The 23,599-nt window shown below is 54.0% G+C and overlaps 2 protein-coding genes and 1 non-coding gene across 5 annotated transcripts; 2 read left to right on the top strand and 1 right to left on the bottom strand.

The window, feature by feature from the left end:
* The first annotated feature begins 31 nt into the window (after window positions 1–31).
* On the top strand, window positions 32–2,909 carry TRPT1 (tRNA phosphotransferase 1). 2 transcript variants are annotated; one of them, XM_060019115.1, is made up of 8 exons: window positions 32–85; window positions 439–522; window positions 753–834; window positions 1,709–1,878; window positions 1,967–2,141; window positions 2,348–2,404; window positions 2,480–2,590; window positions 2,720–2,909. In XM_060019115.1, exons 2-8 carry the CDS (start codon window positions 448–450, stop codon window positions 2,809–2,811), a joined length of 762 nt encoding a protein of 253 aa, XP_059875098.1. In that variant the 5' UTR covers window positions 32–85; window positions 439–447; the 3' UTR covers window positions 2,812–2,909. The 2 variants fall into 2 exon arrangements, with proteins under 2 accessions (XP_059875098.1, XP_059875099.1); XM_060019116.1 differs by lacking the exon at window positions 439–522 and having other exon boundaries at window positions 36–85; window positions 2,720–2,906.
* FERMT3 (FERM domain containing kindlin 3) lies at window positions 2,804–21,952 on the bottom strand. 2 transcript variants are annotated; one of them, XM_060019113.1, is made up of 15 exons: window positions 21,866–21,952; window positions 21,120–21,292; window positions 18,126–18,359; window positions 17,791–17,910; window positions 17,525–17,693; window positions 17,208–17,310; window positions 5,928–6,035; window positions 5,632–5,766; window positions 5,502–5,551; window positions 5,272–5,396; window positions 4,974–5,080; window positions 4,623–4,868; window positions 4,155–4,279; window positions 3,475–3,616; window positions 2,804–3,363 (listed from the first exon to the last, which is right to left on the bottom strand). In XM_060019113.1, the coding sequence occupies exons 2-15, from the start codon at window positions 21,277–21,279 to the stop codon at window positions 3,184–3,186; spliced, it is 2,004 nt and encodes a 667-aa protein (XP_059875096.1). In that variant the 5' UTR covers window positions 21,280–21,292; window positions 21,866–21,952; the 3' UTR covers window positions 2,804–3,183. The 2 variants fall into 2 exon arrangements, with proteins under 2 accessions (XP_059875096.1, XP_059875097.1); XM_060019114.1 differs by having other exon boundaries at window positions 4,635–4,868.
* On the top strand, window positions 13,307–13,413 carry LOC132430405 (U6 spliceosomal RNA). Its single transcript, XR_009520496.1, has one exon. It is a non-coding gene; the product is annotated as a U6 spliceosomal RNA (small nuclear RNA).
* Window positions 21,953–23,599: the final 1,647 nt, after the last annotated feature.

Raw genomic sequence — 23,599 nt, 5'->3', positions numbered from 1 at the left:
TCTCATTGGCCGGTCCTGGCGCTCAGGGCCCGTCGGGGTCAGCTGACGGGCCCGTCCGGGTCAGCTGCCCGGCCCCCCGGAGTCGGTGAGCCTTCCCGTCCGTCCCGGCTCTGTTTCTCTGGCCGGCCCAGACATTTCTGCCCCGTTAGCCTGGTTGCCGGCCCCGCCTCCCCAGGCCCTATTTGCGGGGCAGACCAGGAGCCTGGGTCGCAGGGGCTCGACTTCCCTGGGCCCTGTGGCTGACAGAGTGTCACCTTGGGCAAGTCTTGCTGGGCCTCAGTTTCCCTATCTGCACCAGGGAGTTAGGGGTGGGAAGTGAATTTAGAAATCTGAATATCTCCCTCCCAGCTCTCACATCCCGAGGCTTTGTGACTCTCTGGGCATCGTGGGGACATGGGAAGGTCCTTAACAGTCTCCACATTTCACTGCTCCCCACAGGTCTTGGCCATGAACGCCCCTAGAGGAAGGAGGCAGGAAGCAGCAGGGCCCAAGGGTAGAAGGGCTCACAGACCCCGGGAACAGGTGCGACCCCTCCACCCTCACCCCTGCTCCCAATGTGGGAGGGCAGGGGAGGGGGTCCTGCTCCCTGGGAAATGCTGGTCGGGTGGGAGTGGGGGCAGATGGATTGTGCTGTTCCCAGGGAGCACAGGGACTCCTCTCCCTCTGGTCTCCTACAGCAGATCACTGAGTTCAGGGTGAGCAGCAGGGCAGGGTCACCACGGGGACTAACGGCCGCCTCTGGGCTCTTTCAGGACCGGGATGTACAACTGTCCAAGGCTCTGTCCTATGCCCTGCGCCACGGGGCCCTGAAGCTGGGGCTTCCCATGGGGCCCGGTAAGTGAGCATCTTAGAGGCTGGGCCCAGGAGTGGTTGGAGCCCAGGGAGCAGTGTGAGCCTGTCTGTGACTGCCTTCCCTCATGGCTCCCACCGCAGTCCTATGAGAACAGCACAGAAGGTACATCCCTTCCGTGTATAGGGAAGACCGAGGCCCAGAGCCCAGTATAATGTCCAGGGCAGACTGGGAGAGGAGCCTCTATCTGGGCCAGGCCTGGTGACACCTCCAGCCCAGTGGCCCAATAAACACTTATCCCAAGACTGGGCACTGTGAGACTGTTGGGGTAACTGATGTTTACTGAATGTCCGCTCTGGGCTGGGTACTGTGCTCAAAAGGGTCACTTGATCTTTGTGACCCTCCATGAGGCAGATCCTATTCCCATATAAGTTGAGAAACTGAGGCTCAGAAAGGGGAGACTTTCTTTTTTTTTTTAATTACTTAATTAATTTTTAAATTTTTGGCTGCCTTTGGTCTTCGTTGATGCGCGCGGGCTTCTCTAGTTGCGGCGAGTGGGGGCTATTCTTTGTTGCAGTGCGCGGGCTTCTCATTGCAGTGGCTTCTCTTGTTGTGGAGCACGGGCTCTAGGCGTGCAGGCTTCAGTAGTTGTGGCTCGTGGACTCTAGAGCGCAGGCTCAGGAGTTGTGGCACACGGGCTTAGTTGCTCTGCGGCATGTGGGATCTTCCCGGATCAGGGCTCGAACCCGGGTCCCCTGCATTGGCAGGCGGATTCTTAACCACTGTGCCACCAGGGAAGTCCCAGGGGAGACTTTCTAAAGGTCACACAGGCTCTGTTCTCGTTGCCTGTGGCTTCCCCTGTTAACTGGGGCCCAGGCCAGAGCAAGTTCAGCTCCTGACCACTCTACCTGCCCACAGATGGTTTTGTGCCCCTGGACACCCTCCTGCAGCTGCCCCAGTTCTGCAGCTTCTCAGTTGAAGATGTGCAGCGTGTGGTGGACACCAATGGGAAGCAGCGGTTCGCCCTGCAGCCAGGGGACCCCGGCGCCGGCCCTCTCATCCGGGCCAATCAGGGTCACTCCCTGAAGGTGGGAGCTAAGGGGACAAGTGGGAGAGCCATGTGAGACCCCTGTCTGTGAGGGGGTCTCACTGCTGCCCATTCCCCGTCCATCCCAGGTACCTGAGTTGGAGCTGATTCCCCTGGAGACCCCACAGGCCCTGCCCCTGGTGCTTGTCCATGGCACATTCTGGCAGCACTGGCCATCCATCCTGCTCAAGGGCCTATCCTGCCGGGGGAGGACGCACATCCATCTGGCCGCGGGACTGCTTGGGGACCCTGGTGTCATCAGTGGTCAGTGCCCCCCCAAGCTACTCCCACCCATTCTGTGCTCCCAGGTCCTCCTCCAAGGGTCATAGCCTCTTGTCCAGGGGCAGCCCAAGCCCTGCATGCAGGAGCAACCCCCCACCCACACCGCAGTGAGCTCAGGACCCCAGCCCACCCAGGTTTGATAACCACAGTCCAGACGCCCCAGACCCCAGCTCCAATTGTCTACTCAGGCATGCGGCCAAATTGCGAAGTGGCTGTGTTCATCAACGGGCCCCTGGCCCTGGCAGGTGAGTCTGGACACAGCAGGTATTGCCCCAGGCCTTCAGAGAGGGCATGAGTCACATCTCTGGCTCTGTCTGCAGATGGAATCCCCTTCTTCCGCTCTGCTAATGGGGTGATCCTGACTCCAGGGAACGCTGATGGCGTCCTGCCTCCCAAGTATTTCAAGGAGGCCCTGCAGCTACGCCCCACCCGTAAGAACCACCACTCCACCACTATTCTTTGTGCCTGAAGCCTGTGCCCTCTGCCCTCACCTCTTTCCCAGCTCCCAACCCCAGACTGACTTAGTTCTCCCTTTTCTAACCAACTCTTTTCTCTCTCAGGAAAGCCCCTCTCCTTGGCTGGTAATGAAGAAACAGAGTGTCAGAGTGACCCCAAGCACAGCTCCAGAGGAAGAAGGATGACCCAACAATAAAATATTTTTTTTAATGTAAAAAGATAACAAAAGAGAAACTCCAGTTTGAACCTATGAGTCATCATTCTGTAGCTGTAGCCAGTCTTCCTCATGTGCTCAGGGACTACAGCTAGGTCAGGGGTGTTGGTCTTGGTCACTCAAACAGGGAAGGGCGGGTGCTATACAAACTAGAGCCCCCTCTCCCTAGCCTGGGGGATGGCAGAGTCTGGCCCAGCCAGGTCCCTGGTCTACACAAGGCCAGTGACAGTGGGTGAATGTGCCCAGCTCGGTCAGTGCACGTCTGGAGAGGATGTGGGCAGTGAATCCTAATGGGTGTGGGCTTTGGAGCGGTCATGGAAGGTGGTGAGTGGGGCGGGGGCAGTAAGACAGGCTTCAGAAGGCCTCGTGGCCTCCTGTGAGCTGCAGGAAGAGGTCCTCATCCAGCTCCTCCCCGCGGGCCCGCTCCCGCGTTGACAGGAAGATGTAGCCCCCAATGTACTCATGCACGATGCGGCAGCTGGCAGATACGCAGCTGAAAGCCACGTTGATGTGCTCGTCGAACTCAATGGCTACCTGTGGGGTGGGCAGTCAGAGGGCTGGTCGGGGGTGGGATGAGGGAGCAGCCCTGCCCTGGTTGGGTCTGGCCCAGCCCGTGTCCCTCCCCCACCCTCACTCCCGGCCCACCTGCCGGATGTCCCAGTTGACATTCCACTGGCGCATGTTGCTGAAGCGCCAGGTCTTGACCACGTCGCCCACGGCCAAGTCGATGCGGATCAGTCGGTTGTTGGCGATGCCCAGAATCTCGTCTTTTCTGCTGCCCTTGAACCTGGTGCCCAAGGGGAGAGTGTGAGCTGGGGCCCCACCCTTCCTGGCCCCGGAGCCCTCCCAGACAACCAGGTGCGGAGCTCAGCAGCAAGCTGGCAAGTAAATCTCTTAGGTTTTCTGGGTCTCAAGTTGCTCATCTGGAAAATGGGGGTTAATTACTATAATCACAATGACAGCATTTAGCAGCATCAGTCCGTGCTTTTCGACAGCAACTTTTTTTTGTAGCTTCATCATCCGCTTGCTCCTATCTTTGCAGGCTTGGAAAAGGGGCGTCACAGGGGCACTTCCTGTCACAGCAGCCACCCAACCCTGTCCTGCAGGTCAGCTGCCCAAGGCCCAGAGAGGAAATGGTCTGTGGCAGAGCTGGGACGGGGCGGGATCCCCTGCTCTCCCCGCCTGATCCCTCTCTTGTGTTTGCAGGACGGAAGCGGGTGCACGCAGGCTGCCCTCGGTAAGGTCTCCCCGCGGAGGACGGGAAGGAAGGCTTCACAATCTTCAGAGATGGTGCTTAGCAGAATGGACCGGGGTGGTACTCATACCTGACCACCACGTAGGAGATGCCGAAGTCAGGCAGGGACTGCCAGGCCTGAATGAAGCGCAGCTGGGCCTCGGACAGCGAGAGTTGGGCCACATTCTGGTGGGCTTCCAGGATCCGTGGAGTGAGCTGCGGGACAACGCTGGTGAGGGGCTGCCACGGTCCCTGAGACCCCCTGCCTGTCCCCATCAGGGAGACAGGATGCTGAACTTGGGGCAGGGCCAGTGCCCAGTGTGGGTCCACCTGAGTGCACCCCCTCACCGTTCAGCACATGTGAGCTGAGCCGGGCCCTGAGGTGGACATGGGCAGCTGGACCGTGACACCCCCACAGAGGGTGGGGAGCAGCACGCTGAGTCTCAGGGGCCCAGGTGGGAGAAGGAGCGAGTGAGCGTGTGCATTTCCACAGGAGGGCTCTGTGGACATCCAGGGGCAAGGGTGGCCGGTAAACCCCCTGGCCATTCCCGCCACCTACTCCCTCTGGCACCTGCTTGGCCTTGAACTTTCGCTGGAAGCGGGGGGCGACAAGCCCGTAGGGGTTGAGGCCCTCGGCGGAGGCATCAGGGCCCTGGGGGTGGTTGCCTGAGCCCCCGCCGCCTGTCCGCTGCAGGCTGAGGAAAGCCAGGATGGCCTGCACCTCGCTGGAGTAGCTGCTGTCCGCCATGGTGCGGCCCTTGGAGGCCAGTCGGCATCCGGCCATCCAGCGGGCGTACTGCTGCTCCTGGGGTGGGATGGGGGGAGGGGGAGGTGAGGGGCTGGCAAGGCTCTAGCTCAGCCCCTGCCCTTGGCCTGGCTCAGCCCTGGCCCCTGCCCAGCCCTCACTCACATCCTGGCACCGCAGGTAGATCTCACTCATGCCCTCAGGGGAGGGCACCAGGAGTTTAATGCAAAACTTCTGGCCTGAGACGTTGACATCAGGGACCACTTCACAGCCTGGAGGAGGAAGGGGTGGGCTAGGCTGGGAGAGGGAGGCATGTTGAGAGGGCCCTGGGTGAAGGCCAGTCCTGCACAGTGGCCACAGGTCAGAGGGCATCTTCCCTGCCCCCGGGAGGAGACAAGTGAGAGCATTCACCTGGCCAGCACACAGCCCTTGTCCCTCTCCTGGCCAATCCGCCCTCACTTACCCTTGAGGTTGAGCTGCTGAATGGGGTCCCCGGGGGCCTCGTCCTGGCTCTTGTAGTAGGACAGCGTGGTCTCCTTGAACACTACCCAGTGCTGGCGGTACCCCTTCAGGGTCAGCTTCCGGGGCCTGAGGGTGAGGTGGGAGGTTCGTGACAGGCCCCCTCCCTCCCTCCTGTCCTCTCTCCACACTGGGCCCCTCCAGCAGGGCTGCCAATTCTGGGCCCAGACTCACCGGAAGATCCGGAGATGATCCTTGAGTTCTGGGATGGTGGTGAGGCTGTCCTGGGGAGGAGAGGAGTCAGGGGGGTGCTGGTCCCTGCACTTGACCCTGACCCCAACCCCTGACTGGGGCCCCTCCTCACCAGCACGTCCGTGCGCGTCGACCCCTCCAGCTTCACCTCCAGGTTGCTCAGGGCTGCATCCAGGTCATCCAGCCCCGGATCTGTGCCAGGCGGTTCGTCCGCCTCCCCACTCTGGGACAGCTTGTTGATGTGGTACTGGGAGGAGCACGTGACCAGGGAGGGCTGAGCGGGCAGCCCCTTAGCCCAACAGTGCCCTCAGCTGGGCTTCCCCGGAGGTGGGCCCCCACCGGCACACCCTCCCTGCCCTGGGCCTGGCGCGCACCTAGCCACCCGGGGTTCCCAGGCCTGCCCGGTACCTGTAGGGCTGCAAACACCATCATCTCCTCCTCAGTGCAGTCAATCTCCTCCAGCAGCAGGTCCCACCGAGCCTGCTCGTACAGCTGCGTCAGCCTCACCGGGTCTGTCTGGAGCGGTGGGAGGGGAGGCTGGGTTGGTCGGTGCTAACTGCCCTGAGCACCCCCTGCAGCCAGCTCCTGCGAGCCTCGGGCCTCAGCCCTGCCCTCTGTGCTGTGCAGGTTCATTTGGTGGCTCCGCAACCCCAATCCCAGTCTGCCAGCCCCATCTGCCCAGGAAAGCGGCAGCCCCTTCCCTCTAAACCTCTCTGTGCAGATATTGAGTATTTGTCTGCTGTGTGCCCTGCATGCTGCTGAATGGACAATGGGGACCGAGTAAACCAGTCGGTAAATAAGTGAAGTGATTCAAGAGTACAATCAAAGCGAGAAAGGAAGTAGCTTCCAAAGGGCATCTCGCTTGTGTGCTCAGGCAGGAAGCCCACAAGTTTGATGGTGATGAGAGAAAATGGAACTGGGGTGCGGCTGCACTGAGACCTGAGGATGAACAAGCCACTGAAGGGAAGAGTGGTAGGAAGAACATTCCAGAGAGAAGGAACTCAAAGGGGGATCCCAGTTACCCACAGAAGACCAAGCCCACGCTCGCTCTGAAACCTGCCAAAATTGATAGCAAAGGCATAAAAAGGATAAACCCAAAAGGACAAAGAAGAGAGAGGGGAGACAACTACAGCTCGTGAGAGATACCAACAAAATTTTGGAAGATGAACAAGCAAAAACATGGACAGGAACTGAGCTGCAGGGAAGGAGAGCTGGGATCTCACACCCTTTTCCCTCTCTTGTTCTATGGCAAACGCACTAATGAATTTTGTGACCACGTAGAAGGGTGAGATAGGGAGGGTGGGAGGGAGAGGCAAGAGGGAGGGCATATGGGGATATATGTATACGTATAGCTGATTCACTTTGTTATACAGCAGAAACTAACACAATATTGTAAAGCAATTATACTCCAATAAAGATGTTTAAAAAAAAAAAGATCAGAAAGCAAACAGCAAAAATACTAAGATCTGAACTAAGGCATCCAGTTCACATGGCGGACAGGCTCAGGTCTGGGATCCTCTGGGAGGCGAGGGTGGGCTGAAGTGAGGACCACAGAAAGTCTATAAAGAGAGCACTTCCCTCCCCACTCCCTGCAGCCAAGTGACAGCCAGCTGGCACCAGGTAGAAACCAGAGATTTACTCTCGAGATGCTGAGCCAGAGGTACCCCTGCATTTGGTACATCTGAGTGTGGGGTGCATTGTGCTGAAAACAGCTGAATTAAGGAAAGTTGGCATTTTGAAAGGTGAGACATCCCCAGCCCTTCCCCACTTGTCACCAAAGACATTGGCAATGAGCCTTCTATTCCCCAGTCAGGAGATCAGAGCATTCACTGCTGAGAAGCCAAAGAGAAACCCCCCACAGAAAGTGGCATTCCTGCCCCATCTTCCCCAGGAGGCCTAAAATGCCAAGCCCTATTCATCCACTTAGGGTTTCCAACTGGCTTCTTAGAGCCTTACTTCTAAATATGAAAAGACAGGCAGGGATTACCCACATTTTAGGAAAGCTGCTGGAATGAACAACAGAGACCCATGAACTATATAGTCAGGGGAAAAAAAGAGCTTGGAGGAAATAAAGACAATGTAGGGAGCAGAAAAAACTTCAAACAACACCAGTCAGAATCCTTACAGAGACAAAATACTGCACTCATAAAACAAGAACAGGACGTTATTTTTAAAAGGAATGTGGGGCTGCCCTGGTGGCGCAGTGGTTAAGAATCACCTGCCAATGCAGGTGACACAGGTTCAAGCCCTGGTCCTGGAAGATAGCAACTCAGCCCGTGTGCCACAACTACCAAGCCTACGCTCTAGAGTCCGTGAGCCACAACTACTGAAGCACACATGCCTAGAGCCTGTGCTCCGCAACAAGAGAAGCCTCCGCAATGGGAAGCCCACGCACCACAACGAAGAGTAGCCCCTGCTCGCCTCAACTTTAGAAAGCCCACACACAGCAACAAAGACCCAATGCAGGGTTTCCCTGGTGGCGCAGTGGTTAAAAATCTGCCTGCCAACGCAGGGGACACTGGTTCGAGCCCTGGTCCAGCAAGATCCCACATGCTGCAGAGCAACTAAGCCCGTGCTCCACAACTACTGAGAGTGTGCACCTAGAGCCCGTGCTCTGCAACAAGAGAAGCCACCGCAATGAGAAACCCATGCACCACACGAAGAGTAGCCCCCGCTCCCCACAACTAGAGAAAGCCCACGCGAAGTGACAAAGACTCAACGCAGCCAAAAATAAATAAATAAGTTTTTTATAAAAATAAAATATAAATAAAAGGAACGTGATTATAAAGTTATAGTAATTAAGACAGCATGGCATTCACAAAGAGAGACAAATTGATCAATGTAATCAAAGAGAGTCAGAGAGAGACCCACACATGTATGTTCACCTGACTTAAGACAAAGGTGATCTTGCCATCACTGGGGAAAGGATGCTCTTTTCAGTAAATGGACCTGGGTCAATTGGATACCCATATGGTACATTTTTTTTTAATTTAAAAATTAATAAAGTTTTTGTATCCCTACCTCACACTACATACAAATATCAATTCCATTTGGGTAAAAGATCTAAATATCAAAGTTAAAACAATAAAGTGTTTGGAGAAAAATAGGCCTACATCTGTGTGATCTTAGAATAAAAGATTTCTTAAACAGGGTGCAAAAAATATTAATCATAAAAGAAAAAATACGACTCACATTATATTAAAATTAGGAGCTTCTGCTTAGCAAAATAAACCACTAAGAGGGGCTTCCCTGGTGGCGCAGTGGTTGAGAGCCTGCCTGCCAGTGCAGGGGACACGGGTTCAAGCCCTGGTCTGGGAAGATCCCACATGCTGCAGAGCAACTAGGCCCGTGAGCCACAATTACTGAGCCTGCGCGTCTGGAGCCTGTGCTCCACAACAAGAGAGGCCGCGATAGTGAGAGGCCCGTGCACCGCGATGAAGAGTGGCCCCCACTTGCCGCAACTAGAGAAAGCCCTCGCACAGAAACGAAGACCCAACACAGCAATCAATCAATCAATCAATCAATCAATATTTTTAAAAAATAAAATAAAATAAACCACTAAGAGAATGAAAAGGCAAAGCACAGAGTGGGAAAATATATTCACAATATATTTATCTGTCAAAGTACTCATGTACAGAATATATAAAGAACTCCTACAAAGCAATATGAAACAGACAAGCAACTCAATATAAAAACTGGCAAAAATTTTGGAAAGAAACTTCACAAAAGAGGATATCCAAATGGCTAATAGCCATACGAAAAAGTTGTCAACTTGATTAGTCATTGGGGAAATGTAAATTAAAGCCACATAAAAAGCACATCAGGGCTTCCCTGGTGGCGCAGTGTTTAAGAATCCACCTGCCAAAAAAATTTTAAAAATAAAAAAAAAAAAAAAAGAATCCACCTGCCAATGCAGGGGACACGGGTTCGAGCCCTGGTCCGGGAAGATCTCACATGCCGTGGAGCAACTAAGCCCATGTGCCACAACTACTGAGCCTGCACCCTAGAGCCCGTGAGCCACAACTACTGAGCCCAAATGCCACAACTACTGAAGCCTGCATGCTCTAGAGCCCGCAAGCCACAATTACTGAGTCTGTGTGCCACAAGTACTGAAGCCCGGGCACCTAGCACAAGTGCACCGCCACGAAGAGTAGACCCCGCTCGCTGCAACTAGAGAAAGCCTGCACGCAGCAACGAAGACCCAATGCAGCCAAAATAAAAACAATCCTTGCAGGATCTCAGTTCCCCTACCAGGGATTGAACCCAGGCCAGGGCAGTGAAAGTGCTGAATCCTAACCACTAGATCACCAGGCAACTCCCAAGAAGATTCTTAAAGCTTCTGGGGCCTCCCCTCCCCTTTCAAGAAAAATTAAAAGGGTCACACGTGGAAGGATTGAAAATAAAAAATGCATTGGACTCCCCAACAGCAACACTGGAAACTAGAGGACAATGGGAAGGTGGCTTCAAAATTTGGCAGGAAAATGTTTCAAACCTAGAATTCTGTACCTAGCCAAACTATCGTGCAAGTGAGGGTAGAACAGAGACCTTCTCAAACACGCAGGATTTCAAACCACTTAGGGGAAGCTATTACTATTTTACCATTTTAGGGGAAGCTATTGAAATATATGCTCCATCAAGATGAGGGAGTCAGTCAAGAAAAAGGAACACAAGAGATCCAGGAATCAAGAAATCCAATATAGGAATTCCCAGGAAATCGTGAAGGGAAGTTCAAGGACAACAGTTAAGCAGTGGGTCTAGACTGCTACCATTCCACGGTTCTGACCAGGAAATAACACTGACTGATATCCTAAGGTGATCGATCATTTTGAAAGGGGCATCGTCCTTAGGTTGCAATGTTGGTTATAGAGCATCCCACCTCATCACTCTGAAGATGCTCCATGGCAAGCCACAGACTCACAGAGAGTGTACAGATAGCCTTTTGGGGTCTCTCTTCTAATTGTACACAGACAGACAATTAATAGAAGAGAAATAAACCAAGAAAGGAAGTACAGTTACTCTGTGGCTTAGCTAAGAACGTTATTTATAAGTGTTACTATTCACAGCCACACTCATGTTGTTTTAACCAAAAGCTACAACACAGGTCAACTGCAAAGATGCAAAGAGATGCGTGTGTTGTGGGGGAAGGAGGGAGGATATAAGACAGATAAATCTTCACCTTTCACACAAAGTGAATAGATTATGCGTGAAATGAAAAAGTCAAGGGAATAGACATACATAAGCTTGTCATGTAGATGTAAACACTAGAATAAAAAGCTACGGAGTCAAAACCTATAGTCTCTAGGGATCAGAAATCTGGGATAAAGAGAGGTGGGGTAAGGAGCTGGGTTTTTTTGTTTTTTTTTAAATTGTTGTTATTACTATTAGGACTATTCAACTCTTTAAGCCACCATATGTTACTTTGATTAAAAATAAAATTTAAGCTTTTTTGTTTTCTTTTGGCCGCACAGCTTGTGGGATCTTAGTTCTCCAACCAGGGATTGATCCTGGGCCCTCAGCAGTGAGAGCACAGAGCCCTAACCACTGGACCTCCAGGGAATTCCCTAAAATTTAATTAAAACAAAGAAAACGACAAAGACCAAACGGGTTTTAGATACTGGACAACAGACCACACAGAACAGGGATCCCTGAGAGAAGGAAAACAAGTGAATGGTGAGGTTGCCCCACGCTTGCTGCCTGGAGCAAGCGTGCGTGCTGTAGCCAAGAGGAGGACCCCAAACGGAGCCCAGCATATTCCCTGAGGAGAGCAGGTGCAGTTGAGAATCTGGGGAGTCCAAGGCAGCTAGAATTCACAGGACAGAGTGTTGCAGAGGAGAGAGCTGCACAGAGAGAAAACTCTGGATGGAAATCAGCAGAGGGCTCCTCTTTAGTCATTAGCTGGGTACCGATCAGCACACGTGTATAAGGAAATAACTCAAGGCTAGAAAGAAACAGTAAAAGGAGCAGGTGGAACAATCCCCAGAGCTCACATGAGGGTGGGAATAGTTCATATTCCCAACACAGATTAGAGAAGCCTCATCATATATATAACATCAGAATACTCAGAACACGTGAATTCCCTGGTGGTCCAGTGGTGACCACTGCCAAGGGCCGAGGTTCAATCCCTGGTCAGGGAACTAAGATCACACAAGCCGGGTGGCAAAAAAAAAAAAAAAAAAAAAAAAAAAATACTCAGAAGGCTCTTGCCACAGTAATGGGGTAAATTAGCCCTAGATTAAAAGATGCTTTTTTCTGATCTAATTAATTATTATTTAATTATTATAAATTATAATGATTAGTTCATGTTCAAAGCAAACCTTAGAAGGAGCAAACTGTTTCCAAGTGTCTTAACTTCAAAACAAGGTTTAAAGATATTTAAAGCACTACCAAAAAAAAAAAAAAAAAAAAAATCCAGGACCCAAGAACATAAGATTTGTAGTGTCTGGCATCAAAGAAAAATTTTCCAAAAAACAAAAAAAATTTCCAGGCATGAGAACAAGCAGAAAAATACAATTCATAATTAGGAGATAAATAGTCAATAAAAGTAAATCCAGAAATGACACAGATAATAGAATTAGTAGACAAAAACACTAAAAAAAATTATTTTAAATATATCCTGTATGTTCAAGAAGGTAGAGAAAAGCATGAGCATGTTAAGGAGAGATGGAAAATATTAAAAAAGGTCAAAATTGAACTTCTAGGCAGGGTATTAATGACATATTAGACACGGGAGAAGAAAAGATTAGTAAACTTGAGGATAGAGCGGTAGAACTATCCAAAATGAAACACGGAAAAATAAGACTGGGGAAAAAAACACTGAACAGAGCATCAGTGAGCTGTGGGATGATTTTAAGCAGTCTAATAGTCATGTGACCAGAATCCCATAAAAGAGGGGGGAGCAGAAAATATACCTGAAAAAATAAAGGCCGAAATTTTTCCAAAGTTGATGAAAACTATAAACTCAGATCGAGGAGGCTCAATGGACCCCAAGCATGAGAAACCTGAAGCGAACCAAGGCACGTGATCATCAGATTGTTTAAAACCAGTGATAAAGAGAAAATCATAAAAGCAGTCAGAAAAAAACGTGTGTTTCATACAGATAAACAAAGAGGGACAAGCCACAAGACTGTGAGGCAGAATTTTTAAGGAAAAAAAAAAACGTCAGCCAAGAACTCTACAACAAGTAATCTCTCTCAAAATCAAAGGCAAGGGCTTCCCTGGTGGCGCAGTGGTTGGGAGTCCGTCTGCCGATGCAGGGGACACGGGTTCGTGCCCAGGTCCGGGAGGATCCCACATGCTGCGGAGCGGCTGGGCCCTGTGCCCCGCAACGGGAGAGGCCACAACAGTGAGAGGCCCGCGTACCGCAAAAAAAAAAAAACAAAGGCAAAAGAATGACTTATACAGACATACAAAAGCTGAAAGAATTCATCACCAGTAGACCAGCTTGACAAGAAATGTTAAAGGAAGTCCTTCAGGCAGACAGAAAATGGTACCAGCTGGAAATCCAGATCTATACACAGGAAGATGAAGACCCGGCAGGGAATGGTGAGTGTGTAGGCAGAGAGAAAAGACTGCTTTCCATATTTTAAAAATGCATTTGCAGGACGATTGGCTGATGGAACTTTTCTGTGTCTTGACCATATCATGTCAAGGTCCTGGTTGTGATACTCGTTGGGGGAAACTGGGTAACGAGTCTCCAGGTATCCGGGATGTCATGTGTTAGTTCTTACAACTGTCTGTGAATGTACAGTTATCTCAAAACTAAAAGTGTAATAAAAAAATAATGGACCGTACTCGCTTCGGCAGCACATATACTAAAATTGGAACGATACAGAGAAGATTAGCATGGCCCCTGCGCAAGGATGACACGCAAATTCGTGAAGCGTTCCGTATTTTTATATGGAATCTAAAAAAAGAAAAAAAAAGTCATGAAGAACCTAGGGGCAAGACGGCAATAAAGATGCAGACCTACTAGAGAATGGACTTGAGGATACGGGGAGGGGGAAGGGTAAGCTGGGACAAAGTGAGAGAGTGGCATGGACATATATACACTACCAAACGTAAAATAGATAGCTAGTGGGAAGCAGCCGCATAGCACAGGGAGATCAGCTCCGTGCTTTGCGACCACCTAGAGGGGTGGGATAGGGAGGGTGGGAGGGAGGGAGACGCAAGAGGGAAGAGATATGGGGACATATTTGTATGCATAACTGATTCACTTTGTTATAAAGCAGAAACTAACACACCATTGTAAAGCAATTATACTCTAATAAAGATGTTAAAAAAAATAATGGACTGGTTAAAGTAAAAATAATCATGATGATGACTCAACAATTCTACTCCTAGGTATTGATATATACCCAAGAGAAATGAAAATATATGTCCACTCAAAAACTTGTACATGAATATTCATGGCAGGATTGTTCATAACAACCAACCAGTGGGGGTAAAACAAATGTCTATTAACTGATGAATGGATAAATAAAGTGTGGCATATATGTACAATGAAATATAATTTTACAATAAAAAGGAATGAAACACTGAGACAGGCTACAACGTGGATGAACCTTGAAAACATTACGCTCAATGAAAGAAGCCAGCCGCAAAAGGCCACACGCTGCACGATTTCATATACATGAAATGTCCAGAACAGGCAGATCTGTAGAGTCAGAGAAGAGACTGGTAGATGCCTGGGGCTAGGAGGGGTGGGGGGTAAGTGAGGAGTGACGGTTAATGGGTGTGAGATTTCTTCTGGGGATGATGAAAATGTTCTAAAGCTGATTGTGGTGATAGTTGCAGAACTCTGTGAATATACTAAAAACCATTGAGTTGTTACACTTTAAATGGGCAAATTATGTGGTAATGAATTATTTCTCAATACAGTCATCATCATAATAATAACAGCAACAGGGAATTCCCTGGCAGTCCAGTGGTTAGGACTCCGTGCTTTCACTGCCAAGGGCACGGGTTCGATCCCTGGTCAGGGAACTAAGATCTTGCAAGCTGGGCGGCGCGGCAAAATAAATAAATAAATAAGAATAACAGCAACAAGGATGACAATGTATCGTGGGCTTTGACGTATGTAGAAGGGGAGTGTAGGATTACAAGAGCGCAGAGTCTGGGAGGGGAAGAGGGGATTCCACTGTAAGGTTCTTACACTGCAGTGAAGCGGTGTTTCACTGGATGGTAATTATAACCCCTAACGCAACTGCTAAAAAGAGAAAAAAAAAGCAGCATAGATAATACACTCTTATAAAGGAGGTAAATGGAATCATGAAAACTACTCAATCCAAAAGAAGGCAGGCATGGGAATTCCCTGGAGGTCCAGTGGTTTAGGACTCGGTGTTTTCACTGCCAGGGACCCAGGTTTGATCCCTGGTGGGGGATCCTGCAAGCCACGCAGCACAGCCACAAAAAAAAATAATTAATTAAAAAATTTAAAAAATAAAAAGAAGGCAGGGAATACACAGGGAGCATAGCCAATAATCTATGACAACTATAAATGGAGTATAACCTTTAAAAATTGTGAATCACTATATGGTATACCTGTAACTTAGATCATATTGTTCATCAACTATACTTCAATAAAAACCAACAAACAAAAGAAGGCAGGGAAGGAGGGAAAAGGGCACAACAGCCTGGAGGATAGGAAGGAGCACGGGGATGTGGACGGAGAGGAAAGGGGGGCCGGGCGGGTGAGAGGGAGTGGGCAGCGCCGGGGCCAGATCAGCACGGTCCTGGGCCACAGGCACCCACAGGAGCCTTTTAAGCAGGATTGACAGGACCTAATGCACCTGTAAACGTTCATTCCAGATACTGCGTGGAGGTTGGGGAGGCCAAAGGAGGAGAGAGGCCCATTAGGAGGGGCTGCAGCAACTCACACGAGAGAGCCTGACGCTGCACAGATGAAGGGATGGAGAGGAACGGGTGGTTTGGGATGTTTAGTTCAAGGAAGGATCAACAGGACACAAGGAGGGATGAGATGAGAGGGAAAGGGAAAGACCCAGAATAGTGTAAGTGTGGGGATTTTGCCATGAGCCCATGGTGGGAGGATGTGCTGGGCAGACTTGGAATCAAGAGTTCTGTTTCAGGACTTCCCTGGTGGCGCAGTGGTTAAGAATCCACCTGCCAATGCAGGGGACACGGCTTTGATCCCCGGTCCAGGAAGATCCCACGTGCGGCCGAGCAACTAAGTCCGTGCGCCACAGCTACTGAGCCTGTGCTCTAGAGCCCGTCAAGCCACAACTACTGAGCCCGTGTGCCACAGCTACTGAGCCCACGTGCCACAACTACTGAGCCCATGCACCGCAACTACTGAGGCTGTGTGCTGCAACTACTGAAGCCTGCGTGCCTAGAACCTGTGCTTTGAGAAGCCACCGCAATGAGAAGCCTGAACACCGCAACGAAGAGTAGCCCTGCTTGCCCCAACTAGAGAAAAGCCTGCGGGCAAAAGCGAAGACCCAATGCAGCAAATAAATAAATAAATAAACAAATGAATAAATAAATAATTTTAAAAGGTTACTATGTCCAAAACAAGTAGGCTTATCCTAGTGGAAGGCTACTTTCAAAAAAAAAAAAAGAGTTCTGTTTCAGGCAGAAGCTGAGATGCCTGTTAGGTGCCAGAGCAGAGACAGCCATTTGGACATGAGAGTCTAGAGCTCAGGGGAGAGAGGTCTGGGCTGGAGGTGGTAAATCTATAAAGAGCACAGAGATGACCCTTAAATCCAGGAGGCTGGAGCTTCCTGGGAGAAAGGGTAGAGAGAAGGAAGCTGGGGAATGGAGCCCTGGAGCCTGCAACTCCCAGAGGCTGTGGAGACAGGAGGAAGGGCTGAGGAACCTGGGCAGGGCAGCTGCAGACCCTTGTGCGCGTGCGGATCCCAAGTGGCCAAGTAAGAAGTGGATGGCGAACTTCCCTGGCCATCCAGTGGTTAAGACTTCCACTGCAGCGGGTGCAGGTTTGATCTCGTATGCCGTGTGGTGTAGCCAAAAAAAAAAAGAAGAAGTGGACGGGAAGTGAGCAGGGGACAGATAGCCTGGAAGGCATGGTCACCTCAGCAGGACAGGGACTCCAGGATAGAAGACTCTGGGATAGAGTTGGCTGAGGAGAGAGAGGGAGTCGAGGGGCACCCACAGGAAAGGCTTGCGGGGAGCAAAGACGCTGGGCCCCAGGGTTCTAGAGACAATGGCGCTTAGCAGTTTGGCAGTGAAGGCGGTTCAGAGAAGTGGGGCCACAGGTAGAGGGAGCACCTGGAGGTTTTCTGGATGGATTCATGGAGCCTGTTGGTTGCCGGTGGGGACGGCAAGCAGGGAGGGAGAGAGGCACACAGGTGCCCGCCCGCAAAGCCTCGTCTTTCACCTGCCCCTAGTCCCTGCAGGTCCCAGTACCACCGCCTCCAGGAAGCCTTCCCTGAGTGCAGGTGTGGGTGCCTCCCACCTGAGCAGCCTTCCCAGGGGCACCTACAACCGTCTACACTGAGCTGTGGTCATTATCTCCCTGATGGTCCTTGAGAAACAGGTCTTGCCATCAACCGGGGCCCAGCACCATGTCGATGGAGTTAATAAACGGGTGTGGATGGACAAATGGACAGATGGACAGACCCCTACAAGTGTCTAATGTTCCTAGAGCCCAGACCCCGGATGCAAGGTCCCCGTGTCCCACTGATCCAGACACCCCTTCTCCCTGACCCAGCCCACCTTGGGATCCAGGTCGAAGAAGCTGTAGTACTTGAAGCGCAGCCAGAGCATGTCCCCCGCCTTGACACCCTGCTGCATGAGGCACCGCGACGAGTCCAGCCACCTGGGCCGCAGCGCAGGCAGAGGTTGGGTCAGGGCTGAGCCGGGGGCAGTGGGGCGGGCTGGGGGGCTGGGCAGGGGCTGGGGCGAGCACACACGTGCAGGAAAGTCCTGGGGACAGGCGTGGGTTTGGGACGAGCAGGACACAGGGGAGGGTGTGGGCTCTGGGAGCAGGGGCTCAGGCACAAGGGCAGGTGAAGACCCGGCAGGCGAGGCACCTGCTGTGGAGCTGGGTCTTGTCCAAGAGGGAGCTGGGCCGAGGCAGGCGCTGGAGCAGCAGGGGGTCTGGCGGTGCCAGTGGCCGGCTCAGCATGTGGTAGCAGGCCTCGGTCTGGGCACTGTCTGAGAAGTGGGCTGGCATCCCCCGGAACGACACAGGTGCCACGCCTGGAGTGCGGGTCACGGTCAACCAGGCCTGGCCCCGACCCCAGGCCTCCGGGGCCTGCCCTTGTGGCCGCCCCTGGGCTGCCCCGCCTGCACTCACCCCCGGCCAGGACGACCTTGGTCAAGTCATACACCTCCTCTTCCGGCTCCTTTTCCTTCTTCTTCTTCTCCTTCTTCTCAGGAGCCCGGAGCAGAGACATCTCCTCAGGGTGCCGGATACCTGAGAGGAGCAGAGGTCTCAGCGGGGGCTGGGGTTCTGCCCTGTGACCTCCCGCCCCACCCATGGGCAGTTCGGGGCAGCGCACAGCCCCACGAGCCGGATGGGGAACAGCTCAGCAAGGTCGAGGTGACAACAGCTGGGCCTGGAAAGGGAGGGAACGTGCCCCCTGGCAGGACCCTCGCAGGGGGCAGAGTGGGGACCAGCCGGGGACTCACTGAGGAGCCGGCAGATGGCAGCCACAGCCCGGAAGAGGGGCTGGGAGAAGCTGGCTCGGAGGCGCAGGGCACGGCGATTGGGCAGTCGCAGGATGACAGGCCGGTGCTGGGGCCCGAAGAAGAGGCGGGCATCCGCCAGGATCCCGTATTTGTCCAGGGTCCAGTGGGTCTGCAGCAGCCATTGTCTTTTCTGTTCCCACCAAATGGCATGGTCTGACCAGTCCTGCTTCCGCTCTGTGAGGCCACAGGCAAGGGGGGCCGCGTCAGCCTTGGAGGGCCCTGCCCCCAGTGCTGAGCACAAGGCTGGAATTCAGAGGTGGTGACCGGCCCTCCCCTGCCCAGGCCAGGGGCAGGGCCAGGCGGGGTTGGCTTGGGGGCTAGGACTGAGGTCATGGCAGACGGCTCTTTGCTGGCTAACCCTGCTTGTCCCCTGGGCTCAGTTGCTACTGAGGGGAGTCGCTTCCCAGGGGAGCCCCCAACCCAGAATCTTCGTGCTCCCATCTCACACACTCCAGTGCATTGGGCTCTCCCGTATAGCACCTCCAGTGTCCTCCCACAGTTCCTGGCTTCATGGCTTCTCTCTGGCATTCCTGGGAGCCAGAGGCAACTGCAGGGCCTGGGGCTGTGCCGGGCACGCAGCAGCAGGCACTCCATGAATATCTAGTGGTTACTAGCTCTGTGACCTTGGCCAAGACCTGAACCTCTCTGGGCCTCAGTTTTCTGGTTCCTGAGATGCGAGCAGCAATGGACACTGCGCAGTGCCTGTCGCCACGTGGTGAGTGCATGGTGTCTGTGACACAGGCGTGCGGCCGCATCAACACGGCGCATGGGCCTCTGGATAGAAATGCGAGCACTTCGAGGTCATGCGGCTGGTGAAGGAGGACACGTGCTCTCCTCTCCATCTTCCCTTCAGGAGCCTGAACTGGTGCCAGGTGAGCACAGTGGAAGAGCAGAGCCCACTAGCGTCAAAGCCCTTCCTGGGGAGTGGTCCCGTCCTCTGCGCCACCCCCCTCCCTCTTCCTCCTGCCCTGTCGCCCTCTGTGCCTTCCCTCTGTTCTTGGTTTTGTGGCACCCACTCCCCGTCTCCTCCTGACCCTTTGCTCTTGTTCTGTCCCGTTGGCCCCCTCTCCTGGCCTGCCCCCGTGCTTGCCCGTTGGTTCAGTCCGAGGACCCTCTTCTCCCTCCTTAGCCACGGCCTCTTCCCAGGGTCTCACCTAGTCTAGGGCTTCATCTTCCTGCTGTGAGCCCCAGGCCAGAAACCCACAAGCCACTGGCTAAGGGGCACGTCCACTGGCTTCAGTCATTCCAGAAACCTTTTTTCACCAGCCCGTGTGCCCGGCTCTGGGACTATAAATGTGGTGACTCCTAGTCCCAGCCCTCAAGGTGCCCCACTTCACCGCGTTCTGCCTGACACTGGACAGAGGTGCCCCCTCCCCTCAGCAGCTCCCTGGGGGCTGGGTGACAACGGCTCTCCTGCCAGGCCCGAGCTTCCTCCCTTTCACTTTAGCCACCACATTTTACCAACGCCAGCCCTCCCCCAAACTCACCTCCCGTCCATCGTCACCCGACCCAAGGGGCCTGCCTTAGCCTGACAGTCTCCCACTGGAAACCTTTCGGCACAGCTGCCCTCCACCTCCGGGATGGAGTCCAAAACGCCTTATGGCATTCATGCCAGCCTCGTTTCTTGTCATACTCCAGGAGTCCTCCCCAGCCTAGAGGCTCCAATTCAGCACCGCACGCTCCCACGCCCCAGCGTGTCGCCTTGTTCCTCCCTGCTGCGGCCCCCTCTCAGGATTCATACTGTCCCGGGCTAGGCGCAGCCCCTGTGCTGGCTTCCCCTGTGCGGCAGCCAACACTCAGCCCTGTGTCGCAGCTGAAGGGTGGGTCCCACCTGCCCGGCTGAGCTCCAGATCAGGGGCTGGCCCAGCCAGCATGGCCATCAGTCGACCTCGGATGTGCTAAGGAGTGAGTGGGAGCTGGGGGGTGGGCACAACAGTATGCTCGGGGCTGGGGACAGGGGCTGGAGGGACTTGACCCCGGGGGCCCCCGCAGCGGGTGGAGGAGTGGGTCCGGCTGGCCCCTTGTTCAGGCCTCGCGCTTTGCTGTGGGCCAAGCCCCGGGGCCAACCGGCTCTTCTCCCGGAGCACCCGGTCTTCACCCTCTCCGCCCTGTTCGGCCAAGCCTGCCTGAGTCTCTGTCTGACACCCGGTCTCCTGAGGGACCCTCTACTCTCCACTTCTGCTTTCACAACCTCCTTGGGCCCTGCCTTCTCGAGGCTTCCCTCACCGCCTCAGCCCTGTGGCCGGGCTGCCCTGCGGCCCCGTGCTGTCCACAAGCCACTGACCTCCATCCCGGCCGCCCACTCACCCCCACCCCCGGGGGACCCAGGACCCAGGCTGGCACTATCGCGGGCCTGCCTTCCGGCTCGGGCTATCAGAGAGGGCCCGCCGCCCTCCCAGGAAGGGGCAGCCCGCACCCCCATCAGGGAAAGGCGATGAGAAGCCCCCGCATCAGTGGCCCTGCTCCCCTCCAGGGCTGATACCAGAGGCGGCTGTGCTGTAACTTCCTGTGGGGGCAGGGCCTTCTCACCCAGGCTGGGCCTGTCACCAGCCTGCTGAGGGCTTCCTTCCCCCCGGGGAGAGGGTGTGGGAGCCCCTCCCCACGTCAGCAGGAGCCCCCTCTGGGCTCCTCTCGACCCCCAGAATGGGATCTCTGCCTCAGCCCAGGCAAGGCCTCTCCTGCCCCAGAAGTGGGTGAACGGAGGACCGTGGCCAGGTCTGCTCCTCGGGGTCTTAGTGGAACCCGTTGGAGCGGGAGGAAGGGAGGAAAGACAGTGGGAGGGAGGGGAAGTGAAGTTGGGGAAATGTCTTTTTTGGAACCAAACGATTAAGCTGGTGCCTGAGTCACTGTGACTCCATTATCGAGGGCCACGCAGCAGGGCTGGCCCGGAAGTGCCAGGGGACCCCGTGCGCAACGGGGGCGGTGGGCACTCACTGATCTCCTCCACGATCTTCAGGAGCACCCCACCAATGTGTGACTCCCCTGTGACCCGGAGGGTGACCGACTCGGCCTCGGGGTCCTCCTCTCCTACAAACACCCGCAGCTCCCAGGACGAGTCGATGTAGTCCCCGGTGGCTGTCTTCATCCCCGCCATGGCTGCGGCAACTCTGGGGAGAGGGTGGGAAGGAGGCAGGGTGGGCAGCTGGGCTCTGGTAGGCTGCCTGTGATGCCCGGGACAGGCGGGGGCCCAGAGAGCAAGCCCGTAAGGCAGAATGCCACGGCAGCTGCAAGACGCTGGGAGCTGAGTTGTTGCAGGCGAGCCTCAGACCCTCTCTCCGTCACAGATGATTGGGCTGAGGGGACCTTCAGAGTCTGTGTTGCCCAGCCCTCTCCCTTCTTGCAGACGGGAAGACGAGGCCCGGTAAGAATAAGAAGGGCCTCACTCGACATCACCCAGCTCGATGCCAGAGCTGAGCACAACCTCCGTCAGCTTGCTCGGCCCACGGCCCAGCCCAAGCCCACACTGGCAGCTGCCCACCCTAGAAACGGTTGTGAGCCCAGGTCAGAAAATAGTTCCAGTCAGGCCCAAAGGTCAGCTCCATCATCCCAAACCAGCCAAAGCCTCTCTAGGGCAGTGGGAAGTCCAGGCTGCCACATGGAGAGAGGCATGCTGGGCAGAGGGGCTGCCGGAGGGCGAGGAAGAGAAGGGTCCTTGGGTCTTCAGCCACCGGCCGGCTTACCTTCCCTGCAAGGGGCTGGGGCTGGAGGTGGGGGTCGGAGCGTCAGCCGCTCCTGGCTGCAGCCCGCACACCTGCAGACCACTGTGTGCTTCCTTCTCCTCTCTCCGTGGAGCTTCCTTCAGAGGCCAGCCCTCGCGCCTTATCAGAGCAGGGCGGGCCTGGCCCCTCCCCAGGGCGTGCTGGCACTGGGGGCAGGAAGCAACAGCCAGCACCGTGGTGGTGGCGCGGCAGGGGTTCCAGTGGGGCCCTGCCTTTGCTCCCAGTGAGCACAGGAAGCAAGTGGGGCTTGTGGACCCAAGACCACACAAAGGGTCCCGTCATTTGGAGGGAAGCTCGATTCAAACTAGAGAAGCCACCTATTTGTGTTCCCTCGTCGGAGCCATCTCTCATCTCCAGCCTGTCGTGAGGTGGGGGTCCTTGGGCTGTAAGCATCACTCAGCTGCAGAGTCTGGAGAGCGGTGGAGTTCAAAGGGTTGGATCTGGGTTATTTAGGGACCTGGCAGGTCAAGTCAGCTCAAGCCCCGAATGTCCTTTATCACCACAAAGTAGATCCTTAAAGGCCCTGAGGGAAACGACTTTATGTCTTTCCTGTCCCCAGTTAAGGGCCTCTTTTCCAAACTTGTCAACCTTAGAACTGCCCAGGGGAACACCTGAACAGAAATTGGCCCCTGATGTTTCACTACCTGCCTCCCCCACGCCTTCAGGTTTCAAGACTTCAGACTTGCCACCTCTACTGTCCCTCCACCTGCATCACTCCCCTCTGGGGCCAGTACCCACAAGACTCACTCCTGTCATGTCCCTACGCAAATGTGACTCAGAGGGCCCCTGGTGGCCCAGCGGCTTCCTATCACCTGCAACAGGATGTAAGCTTTGGGAAAGCAAGTTCTTATAGTCACTGGCTCCCAGCAGAAATTCAGCCTTTCTAGGCAATCAATTTGGGGATGGAGGGAACAGAGCCTGAAGAGACAGTAGCACCAAAGGTGCAGCAGAATCCCTGTGGAGGACTGTGCCACCCAGATGGGAGAGGCCTGCTGGGGATTCCCAGGGGAAGGCCAGCTTATGCAGTCAAGGCAGCAGGAAGTGCAGCCAGCTGGTGGCCTCAGCAGCTTCCTAGCCCAAAAGCTGCACTCCTGGAACAAATGAAGTTTTAGTCCAGCCCCAGAAGCCACCCCAGTCCAAGTAGAGGGTTTTTAGAAAGTTTGTTTCAACTGTGGAAAAGTGTAATTAAAACATACTTTGAAGTCAGTTGAGAGCAGTGAGTTAAGAACTAAAACTAACATACAACTAACACAGAGCAGCTGACAGATTTGACCTTTCCAGAAAGGAGGTCTGAAGTGTCTCTTGCAATAGAAATTGTTTTCAATTCTTGAGTGGGACCCACTGTTCTCTGGATCTAACTCGTTTCTGGCTTTGCGATTTGAGTGTGGAGAACTGACAGCACGGGAATCACCTGGAAGTTCACCTGACCCTCCGGAGCTGGAGCCACTCTGGGTCAGGAGCCTCCATGACCCCTTTCAGTTGTTCACTGAGCGACAGCACCACCTAGTGGCCACCTTGCTAGGCCAGGGAACCCAGCCAAGCTCACACCCACCCCACCCTTCAGGAAGGAAGAGACCATGCCGGCCTCGTTCCCAGTGTTCAGTTCGCACTCAACTCTCCCAATCCAGGCTGTGACTCCTACAGGACATCTGTTTCAAAGTTTCTTGGCAAAAAAATCACTCAGGGACATAGCAG

Source organism: Delphinus delphis, chromosome 8, assembly GCF_949987515.2.
Source record: "Delphinus delphis chromosome 8, mDelDel1.2, whole genome shotgun sequence".
NCBI classification, from domain to species: domain Eukaryota; kingdom Metazoa; phylum Chordata; class Mammalia; order Artiodactyla; family Delphinidae; genus Delphinus; species Delphinus delphis.
Note: the sequence above shows the minus strand (reverse complement) of the source record. Positions and strands in the feature narration are given on the sequence as shown.

What these genes read in the sequence shown, in the direction of transcription:
- TRPT1 (XM_060019115.1), top strand. Translation starts at nt 448, where the DNA reads ATGAACGCCCCTAGAGGAAGGAGGCAGGAAGCAGCAGGGCCCAAGGGT. An exon ending in GGGGCTTCCCATGGGGCCCG is followed by an intron (nt 835 to 1,708) that starts GTAAGTGAGCAT and finishes ACCTGCCCACAG; the next exon opens with ATGGTTTTGTGCCCCTGGAC. An exon ending in ATCAGGGTCACTCCCTGAAG is followed by an intron (nt 1,879 to 1,966) that starts GTGGGAGCTAAG and finishes CGTCCATCCCAG; the next exon opens with GTACCTGAGTTGGAGCTGAT.
- FERMT3 (XM_060019113.1), bottom strand. Translation starts at nt 21,279, where the DNA reads ATGGCGGGGATGAAGACAGCCACCGGGGACTACATCGACTCGTCCTGG. An exon ending in CGACGCGCACGGACGTGCTG is followed by an intron (nt 5,552 to 5,631) that starts GTGAGGAGGGGC and finishes TCTCCTCCCCAG; the next exon opens with GACAGCCTCACCACCATCCC. An exon ending in GATCATCTCCGGATCTTCCG is followed by an intron (nt 5,397 to 5,501) that starts GTGAGTCTGGGC and finishes CCTCACCCTCAG; the next exon opens with GCCCCGGAAGCTGACCCTGA.